We start from the raw sequence: 21,431 nt of genomic DNA on the forward strand, positions 1-21,431 counted from the left end.
TCAAATTTAATTGATTGATTTTTTAATAACAGGACGTTCTCTCAAATCAATGATGTGGCTTTGTAATTGAGCTGCATTAATATCAGTATGTTTAGTGATCGTATGAAGGCGTCCGTGTAGACTATGAGCTGGTATGCGAGGTGTGCCTGCGACGCCTGTTTAGTATGTATATCCCTGCCCGCGTCTGCCGTTAATCGACCGCTACACTTCGCTGACAATTATCGCCTAATAACGATGTACTGTTGTCTTGTAACCGAATCTAATAGCGAGTCCTCGTCGCCATTTCCACGCTGTATATGCTAATCACTCGTAATTTACGACTGCCGATAATCGCGACACGCGTACGTGAGCGCATTGTGCAAATAGCGTGCGCACTGTTTGACCATTATAACCAGATTAAACATCAAAGAAATTTTAGAAGTTCTCGTCAGAGGTTGGATATCGATTATTTTATTTCGGTATAATTAAGATTCTAAAACGGGAATACGTACGTTAGTTTTGCGGACACAGGAACGGAACGTTTCGTCGGTCCCCCTCGACTATTACTGGACTGCAATTATATTAGTCAAACTAGTCTGATCATATTGAATACTACTCCGTTACGTTTTGTAGTATATAGCTCAACTGTAGCACTTCTACGAAGCTACGCGAGTATTAATTAGGAAACAAATCGTCCTATTTACTCTATTGTATTCAGAAAGCTCGCTTTTGTTTGCGGTTATCGCTTATAATGATTTAAATGTACGATAATAACACATTAGACACCCGATGTTCAAGAAATCGGTGTCAATGTTCGTTGCGGTTGCAATGTTCCAAAGTGTTGGGCAACATCTCAGTCGCGGACATGCCGCTACGTCGGGGCGGCCACTCACCTGCATCGATTCGATAATATATGTACAAACAATAAGCCCTTTTAATATATTGACTATATCTTTCCCGATGTGGATACGCAAATTTTGAAGATTTGTTTTATTGCGCCGTTTATTCGGAAGTCATTCGTGACTTCTATGCTAAAAGCACGTAAAAAATAGTATGTAATAGATAAAAATAATCACATAAATATATAACAAAAAAATCACAGATAAAATAAGTATGTAGTATTTCCAAGATAAATTCTTTCAGTAATTAGCCTTAAAGTATACAAGAATTTTGGAAAAAGCTATACGTATATATACATATGTATATTTTATTTTAGTCTATATATTTTAGTTTTTCATAAAAATATTAAAATATTAGATACATTTTTTTAAATGACCTAGGGTCAATTTAATGTACGGTTACACCGTTCCACATATCCATCAAGACGTATTATTAGGCCAGAGACGTTTCGAGAGACGAGAATCAAATTAATATCTTTATCGTATGTAAATTCAAATTTACTTCGAATTCAGGTTTATTCAACAGTAATACTGTTACTTTAGACATCGTTCCGTTGGAACAAACGGTATGTTAAATTAAGCTTGAGAACTGGGCTGCCATTGTGATCATCAAAAATATCTCAGCTCCCCTCAATGAAATCATTTTATTATGATATGTATGTAGGTCTTTGTTATCGTTTTCGTTTTTATTAGTTACAACTACAGTTTAGACAGCAAAAGTATTCAATCAATTAAATTTATTGAGCAATAAATACAACCAATAAAGTATATATTTAATCTTAGGTAGATAACGTTAGAAATGCGTGGCAATTTAGTGAGGTAAATAAACAAATAGTGGCGAATACTCTGCGCCCTCACCCTCCTCACGAAGGTGACTCGCAGAAATCGTCTAGACGGAGGGATCTCTCTCAATATAATAAACGCACACGCGTCAATATAATTCAGTCTTTTATTATTTGCGAAAACCTATATTTCGTCAGGGATCTTTATTATGTTCGCGACTTGAGAAAACCGAAGAAAATATTATCAGGGATATTTTGAAATATATTTTTTTTATTGCATTTACGGGTGAATGAACTACCGGTCCATCTTGAGCCCAACTTGAGGTCTAAGTCTCAATTGTAAAACAACTGTCCCACGCTTCAAATCGAAACACATTATTCCTCCGCGAAAGAAATAGGTATCGCGCATGAAAATAGAATAGTTTGAATTGTATTCTTTCTTACTAAATCGAGTATTTAATTATTATATTGAATGGTTTGTTACTGATATGATGTAAGACGAGTCAATTACGTTGAAACGTGCTCATAACTGAGGTAAAAGTGAAATACATCTAGCTCTGCTATAAACTGCATACATCAGCTCTGCTTTATGCAGAACAAGTATTGGACATAAGCAAATTCCCACGGTGACTTTTCCAGCTACATCGTAGAACCCGGGCTAATTATACTTATTAATTCGTATCATACTAATGTATAATAAAACCATTTAGTAATGGTCATGTAATTTACATGTCACATGCCCGCTTACTTTGCTCGAAATATATTTTAATGATAACAATTCTAGCTGATAGTAATTTTATTACGATGGAGAAATGTAATTGAATGGTGGCCATTAAGATTTTAACTGTGGATAGTGCACCGTTATGATCGAACTTACATACATAAAAGTAGCCTATTTATTTGAACTATAAATTTAATGTAGTAAGTATGTAGTTGATGGTATTTTAATTAACTGAAAATCAATTAAGGTTTTTTATTTACTGTGAGAGAGCGCTCTGAGAGTTTTCGAAATCTTTTTTTTTTAGATTCGCAATATAAAAATATGCTCTTTACGATTAAACGTTAAAAAGCAGAAGGGACAAAGTAAACAATTTGTCGCTCTTGCTTGCGGTCATGAATAATACTAGCAACGGTTTCTTGAAGTACTACTTCATTGAAAGCCCTAACATTGTTTTGAATGTTTGGCGTGCCAGCCACTGAATGGACAGTTAAACTACCTATTCACTCAAAGGTTAATGGGTAAATTTTTGCGCGAACCTCACGTTTCCGCGTTCCTACGCCATTGCTACGTGCTGCCGGAGCCTGTTTCGCTGATAGCTACCCCTCTCGTAACCAATGACTATTCATGACAAGTTCTATAACAGGAAATGATTCAGTTTAAACATCGATAACGCTTTACAATGAAGAATATACTTAAGTACTTTTTTTGGAACGAAGTTCCTTATGGGACGATGCGGAGGGGTACCCTAACCGGGAAAAAACGTCCGTAACGTAAGATTTTTATTATATATGTATAGTCTTAGTATGATGGCTATACAGTGTCTATTGTATAGTCTACGTGATGACGGTTATTATTATTAATCATATAAATAGCTGCTTCTTTGTATATTATTATTTTGTATTTTTTTATAAATCATTGTGAATAAAATAAAGTTTATAAATAAAAAACTACTTTACAAAGTTATTTTTATCAATAAAAAAAATAGTAATAATAAATGCATACCCGAATAATTATATTCTTTATACCTCGAATAGAACCTAAAATTAATATTTTTATAATAAGAAACTTCGTTCCTGTCCGGTGTCCCACGACACCACACATCTTTTTTTGTTGGACGAGATTAGTTGTGCTGAGAATATTTTTTAAAGTAGTAACATAACGCGTGGTGCTCGCAACGATGCAAGTTGTAAAGGCATTCATCCAGACATTGACATGTCTCTCGCCATTCCCACTCAAGCACGGCTCACAGACTCTTGTGTTCGTAGCACGAATGTAGAGTAGTCCTTTTAACCCCACAGGCTCTGATATACCCAACTCTACAACATACATATGTTTAACAATAGAATATTGTTTCTGTTAAATTAATAAATCGTAATTTGGGCCGTGATGAAAGACGTCTTTAAGGAACCACTCTGTTATAATTTGAAATCCTCTTTCACTGATTTTTCTATTTTATAGAACCTGCTATACATCGCTAGAGTGGCACTAATGAAATATTAGTATCTCGTTAAAAGGCAAAACAAGATTAACTAATTTTAATTTATTTAAAAACGGAACAGCAAATGTATAACTTAAAATCTAGCTCTTAACTCAATTATGTTATCTTCGAACCTCATCTTTGAAAGTTCTGATTTATTTAAATGGAATAGGATAAGATGTACCTATAGTTTCTATAATATGAAAAAAAAATTAACAAGGTTGAATTTAATGTCAATTCGAGTTTTTATTCTGTTTTCTTTATTTGGCGATACGTTTCACTAGGACGCCTTGTACTTTTGCTTATTAACTGTTGTTATCAATAAAACTATTCAATGGGCTTTCACGGAAATACTGCTTAAGTTTTGGCACACGATATAATTGAATGACGAATAAGACCCCTGCGGCTTTATTGATAGAGTGGAAGTCCGTAGCAGAGTGATGAGTCAGTGCGACGATCGAGCGAGGGTAATTGATTCGATTGTGTGATTGTTGCAGACGGAAGGGGTCAGATGGATCGGAGGAGGCGCGCGGCGGGAGCGCTGCTCGCGCTGGCCGCGTGCATCGCGCGTTCGGCAGCCGGTGAGTATACCTTCAAAGCCATTTACTATATCCGATACCGGTCATCGGTCTCGTCGAACCCGGCGCTTGCGACGAAGGGCTCGACGAGTAAATTAACCCATAGACACAGCCCACTGAGTTTCTCGCCGGATCTTCTCAGTGGATCGCGTTTCCGATCCGGTGGTAGATTCTGCGAAGCATGGCTTTTGGTAGGGTTCGTGTTAGCCACGTCGTCAGGTTTGAGCCCCGTGAGCTCATCTACTAGTTAAGGTTACGCTGAAATAGCCTCTCAAGGCTATCAGCTTAGGTAGGAATAAAAAAAAAATCAGATAGAGAACTGTTAAGAGTCAACACGCATCGAACTAGTCATACCACTAAAGCGTGAGGTTTTAAGGGTAGGAAAGTAATCATAAAAATGCAAATATACTTTCGATCAAATATATTTAGGTGAGCGATGCCCTTTACTTTCTGGTGGCTGTGGGCTCCGACATTTTGACCTATTTATACTAAACATTATTATAAAAACTTCATGTTCCTACCTAAAATGGACTCTGAGATAATGCCCATGCAGAAGCCTATGGTATGTATTTGTATGCGTATCTGGTATAGTCGATGTCCACCTGTGACGATGGCCACTGACGTTCAAGTGGGCCGCAAATGAAAATATCTTCGATAGCACCAAAGTGAAAGTTGAAACAATCAGAAATAATAATAATTGAATACTGAGTGTATCAAAATGGTAATTTGAACACTGTATATAATGTAATTCGGTTAATAATTTGAAATAGTGTGTACAAATTTATGCATAGTTAAACTACTAACGAGGAGCTTAGATGAAAAAAGTCGTAATTGCCATCTATAATGTTAAATATTTATATAACTAATTTTTAAATATCCATTAAACTTGTTTTTATATTTATTTGTTACATATTTTTTTGCAATTCACTCCATCGAAATGCAAACTAGTTTTTCCTTCTATCTTTAATAGCCACATTTATATAAATTCCACATTGTTTAGTAACAAGGTCAAAATACTAAATGATTCTTTAACCTATTCATTATACTTCAGATAAGACATTTATAACATCTACGTTTTGAATAATACAATAAATTTCATATTGATCGGGCATTGATCTCTTGGCAATAAAAATATAAACAAATTCGATGCACCGTTTTATTATAGAATATATTTTATATTAGGCAATGCTATAAATCAAAACTATTTTATCAATGTAAAACGCATGTTAAAACGCATCAATCGTCATGAATTGATTGAATATTTTCACACGCTTCATTGGAGTTGGTCTATAAAATTTAGACTATGATGTTAACGAAGATCTGTGTGAAACTAAAGTGTGCAAACACGAAGTCTGATATGGTATTTGTGTTCGAAATCAAATGTCTCCCTCATATAGCGGGGAGCTTGCAGCGGATGCACTGAGTTGTGTTCCACGTGCATACTCATCGCGAATAACAGTAGAAAGGTCTGCTCTGCGTATCTGTTTGGCGCTGCATAATATTAGATAAAGTTATTTTCGTTTGTCCAGAATAAGTACACGGTGCACGGTTACTTCAACGAATTCGTATAGAATTTATGTTATACATAGGAAGTATATTTAAATGAGGCCTACAATGTTTAGGTCTACCCGTGTGAACTTCATCGAGCATGGCGAACACGGCGACATTCATTCATTGAAACAACAATCCATATTAATGTAGTGCAGATTTTAAATTCATGCTGGCTCCTCGTTTCGATTGCTTTGCTCCATGTTCCTAAGCGCACGATTTTGCATTAAGTAGTTTTTTGTTCGTGCAAATCCATTTATAACGTCACACTTATACGTAAAAGCGATTCATTAGGTATCAAGGGAATTACTAATGCTACGTCACGTACTGTGAACAGAGGTATCGGTCGGCATTTATTATTCACGTGAGCATTTAGGAATTTCGACAGCATCGTTCTACTGACGTCAACTCTTATTCAGGTGGAAGTAGCCTATTCGACTTTTTTATTTATTTATTCAAATCTAATATTGTTTGACGAACAATTAAAAAGTGTTAGTTTTAATAGCTTTTACTTTATGATAATCAAATAGTTAATGGTGCGTTACTTTCTTTATTCAATTTTAAAATTTTAATAATACTATAATGGTAATCAAGTATGACAAAAACTGGATGCTAACAACATTCCTGGTGACCGTTAGGTGGACGATGTGCCGAGCGGCGCCACCGTGCTCTCACCATATATAGCGGCTCGAAGACTTGCGCCCTAACGGTGCCGCCATTCTGTGATAAGCTTAAACTGACACAGACGCACAGCTTTACTATGTGCAATCAGTTTTAAATTAAAAACGAAAAAAATTATCACTTAACTGTTCATGCTTTTGAGGTTAAACTTAATTCAAAGCTCCGATTCAAAGCTCTTTTTAATATCCATTCCGTAGCAAACATCAAATTAGCTATCCTTTGATTAATCAACTTGATAATTTAAGCCTTCGCGTAACGAGCATACGGTAGCGAGATGAATCTACCAAACGTTGCGTATTGCGAACATCATTTACATAGGACTTTTACATTAAGCATCAAATCGTGTGTAAAAGCCGCAGTTCCGATGTTAACGACGCGCACTCCGTTAGTTTAATTACAGCTTTGTCGCCTCGCCGCTTGACTTCAGTAATTATACGTAGTAAAACGGATATACAAAATGACTTTAAGTATCGAGACGATGACCGATCGCGGCTCTCGGACGTTTTGTGGCTAATATCCTGCGCAGCTGTGTCGTGCTTAATAAGGCAAACCATAAAAGCTGCAGTTAAATGTTCTCAGAACTCTAAGCTTTTAAGTTGGGATAGATCTATGTATTTTTTAACAACGAATAAGTGCAAATAGTGTTTGCATCGCATGAGACCTTTTAATTTCTGCTCTATTTTTTTTTTTGCTTACATTGGTGGATGAGCTCACAGCCCACCTGGTGTTAAGTAGTTACTGGAGCCCATTGACATCGACAACGTAAATGCGCCACCCACCTTGAGATATAAGTTCTAAGGTCTCAAGTATAATTACAACGGCTGCCCCACCCTTCAAGTCGACACGCATTACTGCTTCACGGCAGAAACAGGCAGGGTGTTGGTACTTAGCCGCGCGGACTCACAAGAGGTCCTACCATTAGTAATTACGCTAATTTAAATTTTGCGGGTTTTATTTTTATAACACGATGTTATTCCTTCACCGTGAAAGTCAATCGTGAACATTTGTTGAGTACCTACGTATTTCATTAGAAAAATTGGTACCCACCTGAGATTCGAACACCGGTGCATCGCTCAACACGAATACACCGGACGTCTTATCCTTTAGGCCACGAGCCGTATTGAAATCCAAATTAGTCTTCAACAGTTCATTTCTACATTATTTGTATTGTGTGTGTATGTATGTGTATCGAGATTTGGCATTGAAAGTAATTGAAGTATATTAAGCCTGAAGTGTAAGCGGAACATATTTTGCACGCGTCAACTGTACTTGCTGCATGAAGTCATGCGATAAGAAAGTCGTAAATAGTCTGAATTTAAACCTTCATTTAAATAAAATGCAATTGATTAATGGTCATACACCTAAAGAGGGCCATGAATCAATCAATAATAAATCCATATTATTTATGTATATACCACAATAATGGATTTCATTTGATAATTTTGGTACGTAATCAATAATTCAATAAAGATCTTGTATCGTCGTTTCTAAAATTATTTTTTCGCGCAATCAAAACTCAATGATTTTAAGTACTCGTTACATCATAAAGACCAATTTGACAATAGAAAAAAGTACTTTTAACTGATATTACGTAGTTCTATACTGCGTAATCATGCTTTGGTTGACTTGAACTTGAACTTGAATACGTTATCCATGACTTTACAATTTATGTTACATCAAATCAAATACTATGTATGTATTCGATTACATTCCACTATAATAGATTTATGTTATATATTTTTTTGTTTGTTATAATACCCTATAATCTTCTCCGTTAGAATTTTCTATCGCTCTATCTTTGGTGCTTAATTCTTTGTATACAATCAACTATAAAAAAAAGTACAAAAAAAATGAAATTGCGAATGGTGTATACTAATCATAATTACTCGGGCCCACCCTATAAAATGTTTTTATTAAAAAAAAGCATTGTCCATTTTTAGCATAGTAGGCATCAATTTAATAATCATAACTAAATCATAATCCAATAAAGTTTTACTAAGCATACCACATAAAACTAATAATCACGAAATGTTTTTGTTACAGCACCCACAGCAAGCAATCACACAGCACTTGATCTTTATGATGGTGAGTGTATTTACACCGTTATATGAAAATATTTTAGTTTGGAATTATTAATAACAATAACGATATTAGTAATTCTTTTAAAATATGTTTGTTTTGGTATCCTCGGGTTACTAGATTCTGTTAGTCATAAAGATGAACCATTATAACTTTCTTCGTAATATTTATTTCTAAGGCAACAACCTCAACTTATTCTAATTCGATGGCAATGATTCCAGGAGCACCCGAAGGTTGTTATTACAACTTTCAACATTACGGCGAAGGTGATCGCATCATGACCAACGAACCCTGCTTAAACTGCACTTGTCATAACCGGATGCTCATGTGCTATCTCCGTGTGTGTCCGTTTACTAAGCCGATTGGCCAGGACTGCACCGTCGAGAAGCGCGCGGACCAGTGCTGTCCAATTGTGACATGCCCAGATGGTAAGCTATAGACTAAAGCTATCTATTCTTGTGTAGATGAAAAGATAAACCATGTAACTAAACCACGTAATTTAAAATGCTACCAAAATACAAAAACGAAGACAGAAAATGATGCTGGTAATTTTAGACGATAATAGTTGCTCAACTAAAGCGCCAGTTGTAAATTTGCGTGTTCACGCAATTGTTCAATATAAACTCACTAAAACGATAAATTATATGCATCTACTCTGGCCGGTGTCTCAACACCCCGTACTATTGTTTGAATGGAATATTAATTCCCATTCGCCCGTAGCTAGAATAGCCCCTTAGGCTACCACAGAATAGGTAGGGAAAAAGTTACTTATATTAATATTTTTTTCTAAAGTTCCAGTTGATCTACTCACTTCTACGTCGACCTCGTCGCCAGCTGAGTACGGAGGAACTGGAGTTGGAAAATATGATAGATATGGCTGTAGTATCAATGGAAGATATTTCCCAGAGGGCTCTAAGGTGCCGCCTACCCCGAACAAACCCTGCGAACATTGCTACTGTATTCGCAATATGACGACCTGTGTGATGCAAGAGTGTACTTTACACGTCGACGGCTGTACTCCCATTTACCATAAAGATGTCTGCTGTCCAGTTCGATATTCGTGCGGTAATACTGGAATTGAATAATTAATTATCTTAGAAAGCATCCATTTCATAAAGATCACTCAACAACACCTACGGACAACAATAATATTGGGAATAAATAATATTCAGAGTCTTTTGATAATGAAATATTTTGTCGCTCATTTAAATGACTAACTAGTTCATATATTCTTTTATTATCAAAATTTATCAACATTTCAAATTTATTCAAGATAACTTTAAATAGCTAAACGGTACATCAATCAATAATAATGGACTCAAAATCAAATCAACACCACACAATACATACTTATTTACCTACCTATCACCCATCGAAGGAATTTCTTAGGTTTATTTAATGATTTAATTTGATTTCAGATCACCCAGAAGACGAAATACCTCTCTTAGACGACATGTCTACAACGGTCAGACCAACACCCGGTTTCCTGTTAACCACGACAACGATCGCACCTGTTACTCAGGCGTCACAAAGCTGTGTCCACGACGACAAGATATTTGTGGACGGAGCTTTAATCAAAACAGAAAAAGCTTGTGAGCATTGTTATTGTATGAAAGGAGATATTGTCTGTGTAGTTCAAGAATGTGGTACGCCAATGGAGAACGAAGGTAAAAACTGTACTTCATTAGCCCCACGTGAAGGTCAATGCTGCCCAGATACGTATATTTGCGAAGGCGATGAATTAAGCACCGAAGTTAATGATTTTACAACTGAACCAATATCAGAAGATTTTACAACATTACCATCTAGAAGAGTTAGTGCCGAGGGCAGTGGATATAGAAAAGAAACTGACAATTTCCCATACACTGAACCTTCTCCGTTAGAATTTGTAACTGAAGGTAGTGGTGACACTCATTTAACAACAGAAAACTCTCAAGAAGAATACCAAATGAGTACGACCACTGAGATCATCGATAAAACTAAATCACCCATCACAGAAAATGTTGAAATTAAACAAACAACGCCTGTACAAAAAGAATACAATAGCGTCACCGATTCCAACATTTTAGAAGAAACCACAATTGGAAATGTTGAACCCATCGATGCCATAAACGTAATCACTGAATCTTATGAAACAGATCCAAGTGTGGCGACGACATTAACATCTACAGATACAGATGTTAAAATTAAGCCGACCGAAGGATACAGCACTGAAAAAGTAATTCAAAAAGAAACCATTCCTTTAGAAAAAGATGTTTCCTCTTTAGTAACCATGCCTACTGTGGCAGAAAAAGAAACAACGAATATTGAAGACAATCTCAAAGAAACAACTGAAAGTGAGAAGGTGGATCTACTAACAACAAATATCACAAGTAGTCCATTCTTTGAAGAAACTGAAATGATGACAACCGAATCGTACAGAGAAAAGGATGTTTATACGGGTGTGTCAGAACAAGAAGCATCTGTTTCGAATGCACACACGTCTAGCACACCATTCTTGGAGGATATTGAAAAATTAAGCACGCTAAGCCAGGAAGAACATTTAATTACTGATGGTCTAGATAAAAAGGAAACCACTCAAACTTCAACACCAAGTGTGCTGCCAGAGGAAGGTACACAAATAAAAGATGAAAAAGACATTAATTTCGTTGAATCTACAGAAAAGGTACCTCTTCAAGATCTTGGAGTACTACCTATTTCGGGTGATAAAGAGACCACATCTATAGCAGACGAATCATATTCGACGACAGAAGCATCTGAAAAAGAAATTGTTGGGTTGGATCAACGTATTCCTACTGAAGATCAAGAAGAAATTAAAACTGAAACGACAACATTAACAAGAGAAACGTCCGAATCAGAATATTCTACTGTTGCGCCAAGCATTGGCACTGTAACATTGAATGAGAAATTTGATATAACAACAGAATCACATAAACACATTACTGGTGACGATATTTCAGAAATACCCGATTATAAAAAACCAGAACCGGGTCATATTACATCAACTTTGATACCCACCCAAGACGACAAAGAGATTACCAATGCCGAATTAACTACAGAATCGGCGACATCAAGTATCATGCATCATACAACTATTTCGTCTGACTTAGGAACTACTTCGCAAAGTGATCAAGAAACTGGTATTGTTTCCCAAGAAAATGAAGCTGAGAAACATAAAACTGAAAAAACACCTCTGATTGATGATTTAAGTAAATTCACTACGGTGCCTGACATATTACCAGAAACTAGTAAAAAAACAGACGATGATTTGAAATTCGAAGACGAAGAAATGTCAATCACAACAGAATCAAGTTTCAAGGACGATATTGATACCACTTTTGCGGATAAACAGCAAAGTTCTTCAGTCCCTCTTGATGGTATAGGAAGTACGCCAAGCGCTCCATTCTTAGAAGAAATAGAAAAATCTAGTACAGCTGTTCCGGATGATCACATAATAAATGATCAATTAACTGAAAAAGACATTACAAAACCACAATTAAATACGCAAAGCACTACTGTGGTAACTTCTAAAGACATTGAATCAACGACTGAGCCTGACAAAGGACTAAATACCATACCCAGCGGCACTTTTGAAGAAGAAAAATCTGAGACACCTACTTACGAGGTAGTTACGCCTTTTAAAGAATCAGAACTAGATCAATCAACTGAAGGCATTGTTGAATCCACTGCAACTCAAATGCCCGATTCGTCAACAGAGATTGCAAGAGTGACTGAGGAAAATCATTACGCGCCTACCACTGAAAATATTATTCCTGATGTAGCGTCTAAAGTTACCGAACATGTTGATTTGTCTATTACGCCATCTACTATTAACGATATAGATATTGATGTTTCTACGTTGAGACCCACAATTGAAAATACAGAAATTGATTCTGATGACAAAAACAAAGACATTTCTACTACATCATCTGAGTTGCAAAAAGCACCTACTTCCACAGAAGCCAGCATCGATGATCTAGGACATTTGCCAGCTTCTACCACTGAAAGTACTATATATTCAGACAAGGTAGAAACAACCACAATTAATCAAATTGAAAATGAAATAGATGAAAATAATAACATATTCGTTGGACGTATACCCGGAGAAGGTGATTGCCTATTAAATAGTATAACTTATAAGAATGGAAGCTCTGTACCAAAAACAAACAAGTGCCATTCAAATTGCAAGTGCTTGAGCAGCATAATCAAATGTGATCCAATAATCTGTAGTTCACCTCCAGAATATATGGATAATTGTCAACCCACTTATGACTCGCCAGATTCTTGCTGTCCAACATACGTGTGCGATCAATCTAGAGAAACTATGCCCCCTGTTGTACCTCTCGTTCATGTAACTTCTACAGAAGCACAACCGTCCTTTGAATGCCGCGGTGACCAATGTGAAGTAAAAGAAGAAAAGCCTCATTCAGATATTCCACAAATTATTTGTAGTGGTAGTGAATGCGGTGACACGACCTCTACAGAGAAAAATAAATGTGGACCCAATGGTTGCTCTGCCTTGGTTGATGAGCCAATAAATATTCCATCAGCGGATCATTCAGTACTGTGTTCAGGCAAGCCTTGCAAAACTGCGGAAGAAGCGTGCGCAAACGGTGCGTGTCAATTACCAACTATCCAAGTTCCTCCCGAAATTCCCTGTGAAGGTAGTCATTGTGACGCTCCATCAAAAATAAATGAAGAAGCTCTTTGTGAAAATGGTGAAATCTGTAAAGACAATAAGGTTCCTGAAGACACTAATAATAAAAAAGATTGTTCTACAAGCGAATGTGGTGAAAATATTGCAATCCCAGAGAAACAAAAAACAGAAAAGTGTCAAGGTGAAAATTGTAAAGAGCTAGATATTCCTATTGAATGCTTGGATGAATCCTGTAGAAGAAAGGATACTAATATCGATGAAAATATTCCCCCTCTATGTGAAGGATCGACTTGCAGCGATGTCAAGGACGTTCCAAAATCTTCAGAGCACACTCCTTATGAAACTACACCAGAGATTATTGTAGACCATGAAACATCCGAAAAGACAGCTGCAACACCTGGACCTGTTACTGAGGCACCAGTCGTAACTGGAATTGGAACAGGAATTACTTTAACACAAGAGCTGCCAGATTCAACAGAATCTTCGGTATCAACTGATTCTGAAGAAAAAATAGGAGAAGAAATGTCTCCACAAGGAACTTCAGTAAAAATTACAGATGAAACCACTACAGAAGGGCTTAAATCTTCATCCACGATTTCAGTTTCTGAGGATAGCGAATACACCGATGTCCAAACGAAATCTCCAAATGATGAAATTGTTCCATCAAAAACCGATACAACAGAAAAACCTGTAACAACTATAAAACTAGAATACGTTACTGACACAGCTGAAGTTTCCAATGTACCTGTTCTAATTGAGGAATCTAAAACTGGTGAGTCCACTAGTGAAACAGTTGTACAGGATCAAGAAATAACAACAGCTATTCCAGTATCGACAAAGTTGACAGAATATCCAGAAACAACACAAAAAACATTTGAGGCTGAAACACCTGCAACTGACGCTACAGAATCAGACGAAGACGTAAAGGCCCCAGTTAAAACAGAATTCGAAAAAGCGACAAGCTCACCAGTACTCACGAGTACAGAATTGAATACTAATTTACCTAGTGAACATGAAGTACATGAAAAAACCACAGATGTGCCTACCACTGAATTTGTAACATCATACTCTAAATTACCAGAAAATGCAGAAACCTCGGACATTTCTGATTTAGACCAAACAACTGATAGTGCTATTTTAAGTACTACTTCGGTATCTGATGAACACAAAACAGTAACAGAAGCTGAAAAATCACCAATCGTTACTACCGAAATACCCTCTATGGGAATAACAAATGATATTGAAGAAAACAACGAATCAGTAGATAGCACTAAATATGAAGACTCTTCCACTACATCATCATACATACATTCATCTACACCTGGTGAAATTCCCGTTGATATTCCAGTTTACACGGCTGACTATGGACAAGAAGTAAAAGAAACTACTAACATTCCCGAGACATATGAAACAACTGCAGCTGATACAAAGGACATTACTACCGAACTTGCTAAAGATGAAATTCCTGACATAACTAGCATACAAGGTGATATGAAGTCAACTGAAGAGCAAGTAGCAATCACATCACCAAGTTCACAGACTTACTCTACAGTGTTTGATGCATTAGAAACAACTCAGCCACCAAAAACTACTAAAACGATTGCCCCCATATATTCTACTAAAGAAACTAGTCGGCCAGAATATGAAGAGCAAGTTAAAATAACAACACCAAGTCCATTGTCTCATTCTACAGAATTTGATGAATTAAAGACAACTGAGACACCCAAAACTACTATTCGGCCAGATTATGAAATTTCAACTGAAATTCTCATTGAAACTACTGAAAAAGTTAGTAAATTAACAACAGTATCCGAAAAAGAGGAGGAATTAACACTATTTGATCACAAAATAGAAACCCAGACTACTGAAACCAGTTCTATAATAACAGCTGTCAGTGAAAGTGATGACTTATCTAATGTGTCTGAAGTCACAGATACAATACCAACCACAAGCTCTGAATCTTCTGATAAAGATTCAGGTGAGATCACAGGTATTACAAAAGGTTCCACTGAAGCTATTGAAGAGTTTACTATAACACCCGTGGATATAACAGAGGAAACAACTCAAGCTCAAAGCTTAGAAAAACATCCAATCGAGCAAGAAAAACCGACAATTCCAGAAGAGATTATAAAAGAACATCCGTCTTCTGCTGAAAAAGAACCAGAAAATTCCACTCAATTTGATCATTTACCTACCACCACGACCTTATCTTCAACACAAACACCAGAAACAGAAACTACTAAAACGAAAGATGACGAAAAAGAATTTGAATCACAAACGGATAAACCAACACAAACGCCAGAACTAAGTACAAGTCAATACGAATTTACAGATAAACCAACCCAACCATCGGAGATTTCAGATGAAATTCATAATGAAAAGGAACACGATAAATATACTGAATATCCGTCCTCCGTAACACCTATGTCACTTGTAACGGTATCGCAAAAAGCAACCGAGATCACTCAGGATGAAATAACAACAGAACCGGCTGAAAAACATGCAACAGAAAAACACGAAGACGTGACTGGTATTCCTGAAATCAACGAATCTTTGGACGCTAGTTCAGAAAAATATCCAACTACCTCACCAGGAGACCAAAAACATGTTGAAGGTGAAGGAGAAGACGATAACAAACAACCAGAAATGTATAACAAAGTCGAAACAACTGTTAATGAATTAGACACTAGTACTTTGCCAGCTGAAGGACAAAATGTAATCAACGACTTACCAACTACAACTTCCTCTCCTCAAAAGGAATCAGGCCTTGAAGATTTTACAGAATCGACATTGGCAGATAAACAAAAACATTCTACTGAAAATCCTGATTTAACTCATGATCAAACAGAATCAGATGAATCACAAGCAAATAATTTGTTACCTCAAGAAGAAGGCTCAGGACATGATGATGTTACAAAATCTACATTACTTGACGAACAGAATGTTTCTATGGACCACACAGATAGTGACATTAAATCGCCTGAACTTCTCGGCACCACTTTGACTCCGCCAAAAGAAATCCACGTTTCGGAAGAAGTAACAAAATCTTCTTTACCAGGTGAAGAAAATGGTACGACTGAGTTTGTTACTACCTCGACTAGTTTCACTAGATTACCTGAATCACAAAAAACGACACTGACGCCACAGCAAGCTGATGAGTTTGAAGATATAACAAAGGCTTCTTTGTCTGATGAAAATGTTCCTATAGAACATACAACGTTAACAGACATTCAGACAGGCCTATCTGAATCACAAGCAACAACTCAAATACCAGACGAAGAAGAAATAAAATCATCATTACCAGATGAAGAAGATCATTCAGTCCCTTCAGTTGTTGTGACTGAATTACCGGAGATCTCAACGCTTCTTCCAAACCAAGAACTTTCTGACACTGAGGATAAGACTCAATCTACCTTAATGAAGGAGCCAGAAATAGATTCAGAGCATCCAGATACAATGAACATAGTAACTGAATTACCTGACGCAATAACAACAACAGGAATAAAAGAAATCTCCAGTAAGGACGAAAGCACGAAATCAACATTATCAGATGAACAAAATAGTGTCACTGAACACATACCATATACGAGACTACCTGAAGATCATAGTACAACTTTACCACCTCTAAAAGAAACTCAGATCACAGAAGAAGTAACGAAACCATCTTTAACTGAAACAGAGCAGACTGCCACTGAATACGTATCAACCTTAGACCATCAATCTAAATTACCCGAATCGCTGATTACACCGACAACACCAAAACAAAGTTCCGATATTGAAGATGTAACGAAATCCGCATTGCCTGAAGAACAAAAGACTGAACTGCCATCAACCACACCACCGACAAAAGAAAGTTCAGACTTTGAAGATCAAACAATTTCTCCAATACTTGATGATCAACATGTTTCAACTGAAAAAACAACTCCCGTGGACTTTAAGACTGATTTACCTGAATTAAAAACGTCTACATATGCACCACAAGAAATAATAACGGAAGATTTAACAAAATCATCTCCGTCTACTTCTCTTGAAATTACAACTCCTGGCATTGCCAATGAGTTACCAGAAAAAGAATTTACTCAAACAACAGTTGAACAAACTTCTGGCTCTGAAGATACTACAACAAAGACTTCATCACCACTTAAAGATGAAATAGCTACTGAACCAATATTAATTCAGACCGAAGTCACAGAACCATCACTATCAGATAGTTCATTGTCAGAGAAGTTTACGACAAGTACTTCGCAGGACGACGAAAAGCGTGTAACAACTGAAACAATAAGAGAAACCACAGAAGCATTACGTGAAGGAGATACATATGAAAAAACAACAGCAGTTCCTAAAGAACAAGTTACAGAAATAGTCGAAATACTCCCAACTCATATAGATGACACTCAGCATGTAAGCACAACCACAGAAACACCACTGATAACGGAAGTATCTACACATAAATTAATACCGGAGCTATATGAAAAGTCCACTGAGCCACCATATGTTGAACCAAAGGATCAGGAGACAACTCCATATGTTGTTGAATTAGAGGAACATACTCAAAAATCAGAATTGTCCACCATTTATTCCACTACACAAGAAACAACTTCTGCTTCTGAAAAAACTGATGAAGAAACTAAAACGCCAGAAAAGGTGGATGAGGAGGTTATCAAAGAACAACATCCTACAGAAATGGACTCTTCTAAGGATTCAGAGGAAACATCGACACAGTACAAAATTCCAGAAAGTACGACTCTTTCCTCGATTTCAGAAATATCAAGTGCAGTAGACGATAGTCATAAAACGCCAACAGCTACCATAGATTTTGATCAAAGTAGTGTTTCCACGACAGAACTTATCTATAAAAAAGAAACAACTCCTACTGTACAAGAACCAACGGAATCTCCAGAAAAAATCAGTTCAACATCGAGCAAACCCTTAGACGCTGTTCATGAACAAGATCTAATACCAACTTCAACTACGAAGACCGCAGACATTTCTGAACAAGCTCTTGAGAAGTTCACAAAACCTGACACTAAGCCCAGTGAATCACCTTCCACTGAACTGCCTAAACCGATAACCAGCGAAACACCTATTGACGAAATCGCAGGTCCAGAAGAAAGTAATTTCCCTCCAAGTGCCTCGAGCGGTTATGGCGGAGAGCCAGACTATGTTGAAGAAGACCAAGCATTCGGACCTGGCACTTGTCGCTACGGCGGCAAAGTATATGTATCAGCCCAACAAATTCCTAGAGATGATCCCTGTGATTTTTGCTTCTGCTTCCGTAGTGATATTATTTGCTTACAACAAAGCTGTCCTCCACCCATACATGGATGTCACGAAGAACCTATACAAGGTTTTTGCTGCCCCCGATACGAGTGTCCTGTATCGATGGCGACTACACTCAATGTAACCACCACGACTACAACAACAACAACCACATTACCTCCTCATTTCCCTACCCACCCATATAAGGGCGCAGCTCAAAGAAGAGGATGTCAAATAAAAGGACACACTTATAAAGTAGGAGAAGTAGTACGAGCATCATCAGGCCCATGTTTACACTGCACGTAAGTTCATTATTTACTCAAGCATGATCAAAATATAGTAATATAAAATTTATATTATATTAAGGTTATGAAAGATGGGAGGTTCAAATCGATCTAATACATTTTTCAGATGCGGCGGAGACGGTCAAATGAAATGCGATCCAAAAGCGTGCACTCCAGAGCCGATGCTAAGACAAATGATAGCAGCAGCTGTTTCAGCTAAACGACGAAGATGAACATTTTTCGACGTTTTACCAATTGTCTCGAAAGAGCCTTCACAAGGGTAATAAACCTTTGTGAGAAAAAAAAATGCGTCTACTCTTCTATGCACGTGAATAATGCTCAATACATTTATCCCGATGGAGTAGTTTAAGGTTTCGTGTCATAAGTATTAATGAGTTAAAAATAAACAGTGACACTTTCAGGTGACATGGCACTCTATATATGATCAATCATGACTGTGATTAAAAATATTTTATAATTTCGAGAACCGAAATTGATACGAATATTTGAGTCTTCATTTAAGGTTAATTTATTAAATTATTATTTATCTTTTTAGCAGAAGTCAGTGCCAAACGATAGTGCTAAGTTGAATCGTAACTATGCATTTTACAATTTCAAAATTGAATTTAGACAATAAATTTCAATTAACGCGTAGTTCGACCAAAACGAAGCTTAAATTTAAACTCCATGGAATATACTGAGTCGATTAAGCTTCGCAGGTCAGAAAGATCGCCGGAATCTTGACCATTTTTATTACAAGTAAATTAATTTGTTTTACCGATTTAAGATTAGTCATTCTCTTTGTTTTTACACGATGTTACAAACGTAAATCTAGTATCGCGTAAATATAAAGTAATAATAAGGATCCCTGATGTTGTAAATGCCTTACTTAATTTGTAATAATTTATATATTTTAGGTGTATAGTACTTAAGCCATGTTTTGAGACCAGTGACTATTGTAATGTTAGTATTAAAAGGCCGTTTGCATTCAAATTGAAAAGCTCCAGTCGACGCTTTTGGCTTTGGCCGGAACTTTTCCACAACTTTCACGATTTAAAGAAAGTGACTATTCTTGTTTTCTTTAATCCGTGGGAGAAATTTGCTAGCACTCTGACAGTGGCCAAATTTTCAATCATTTTTAGATAAAAATATACAATTGAACTTGAGTAAGATCTTTTTGTAACTTTTGATAATAAAGTGCTGGTAGTTTTAATCTATAAATATATGCAGATCGAGATGTGTACGAAAGTTTATAGCTTTTGTGTTTGCTGTTCTAATAGTGAGAATCTAATAGAAGTGGCCGCATTAATTCGTACAGACCTTCTTCTGTGTTCCAATAATTTGAAAATTTAGGAATATTTCATTTTTATTTATTTCAAGTAGCAATAGGGAATAAATGTCAGATTATTATTGACAAAGCGTTTAGGTTTCTACTCCTAAAAATTGGACACTGAAATAAATATTGTTTCTATAATTTACAAATGCCACCATTTAGATAACCATTTAATTGTGGAAACAAACTTTTACAATAAAATATTTCAAATGAAACGTTATTTTTTTTATACTTTAAACAACACACTCACTCCCACATGCTTAACCCTTCCATTAATCCCGCTAAAAAACATAAATTATTCCCTATGCGTAAACCATTTACATTCTAAAATTCCTCTTCTTAATAATAATAATTATTGAATACAAACAATTATAGTACGACCAAGTGAAAATGTATATTCCTTTCGCAAAGTAATTCAAATAATTGTAGTAATTCTATTATGTTCTACCTAATCTAATAATAATATTAGGGGTTAAAGTACCCAGTGTAGTCAGAGCGCGGCGGGCTCAATCTCGGCGGTCCGTGCTGGAGTCATGGTCCAGACGGCTGGCCGATCCTTCGGCTGGTCGTAGGACCGTCGAGGCGATTCGCCCGGTTCTTGTGAATTGGGTGAATCGTGACAGAGGACGCCTCACTTCCGGCTCACGCAGGTGCTCACTGGGCATGGTTGCTTCGGTGAGTTCCTGCACCGGATCGGAGCTGAGTCGACGGCAGAGTGCCACCATTGTGGTTGCGACTTGGACACGGCGGAGCACACGCTCGTCAGGAGGAAATCGCCTGACTTCCATCCTCCACTGGGGATGGAGGGCGGAAGTCAGGCGATTTCCTCCTGACCAAAAAAAAGGGGTTAAAGTATGAAATTGGGAAATTGGAATAGATCGTGAACATTTGTTGAGTACGTATTTCATTAGAAAAATTGGTACCCGTTTGGGATTCTAACACTGGTGCATCGCTTCAACACGAATGCACTGGACGTCTTATCCTTTAAGCCACGACGACTTCATATTCGTTAAACCATGCCGCTAACTCCTGGGTAGTTTGGCTCGGATCGGCTTCCACCATCTCTTTCAAATTATTGTTATTCACATGTGTGGGCGGGCGTCTTTCACGTGGTTTGTTCTTCACATCAAAATTTCTATCACAAAAGCGTTTAA

At 36.8% G+C, this 21,431-nt stretch overlaps 1 protein-coding gene across 1 annotated transcript in view; it reads left to right on the forward strand.

Annotated features, from left to right (window-relative positions):
- The window catches only part of LOC114251226 (uncharacterized), a 35,364-nt gene extending 14,872 nt beyond the window's left edge, over window positions 1-20,492 (forward strand). The window contains exons 2-7 of the mRNA XM_089730366.1: window positions 4,356-4,439; window positions 8,709-8,750; window positions 8,966-9,172; window positions 9,537-9,809; window positions 10,163-18,962; window positions 19,072-20,492. Coding sequence (XP_089586492.1) covers window positions 4,370-4,439; window positions 8,709-8,750; window positions 8,966-9,172; window positions 9,537-9,809; window positions 10,163-18,962; window positions 19,072-19,177 — 9,498 coding nt within the window. The 5' untranslated portion in view covers window positions 4,356-4,369 and the 3' untranslated portion in view covers window positions 19,178-20,492. The remainder of the gene's footprint in view (window positions 1-4,355; window positions 4,440-8,708; window positions 8,751-8,965; window positions 9,173-9,536; window positions 9,810-10,162; window positions 18,963-19,071) is intronic.
- The last annotated feature ends 939 nt before the right edge of the window (window positions 20,493-21,431 follow it).

This window comes from Bombyx mandarina, chromosome 10 (genome assembly GCF_030267445.1).
Source record: "Bombyx mandarina strain Sakado chromosome 10, ASM3026744v2".
Lineage (NCBI taxonomy): Eukaryota > Metazoa > Arthropoda > Insecta > Lepidoptera > Bombycidae > Bombyx > Bombyx mandarina.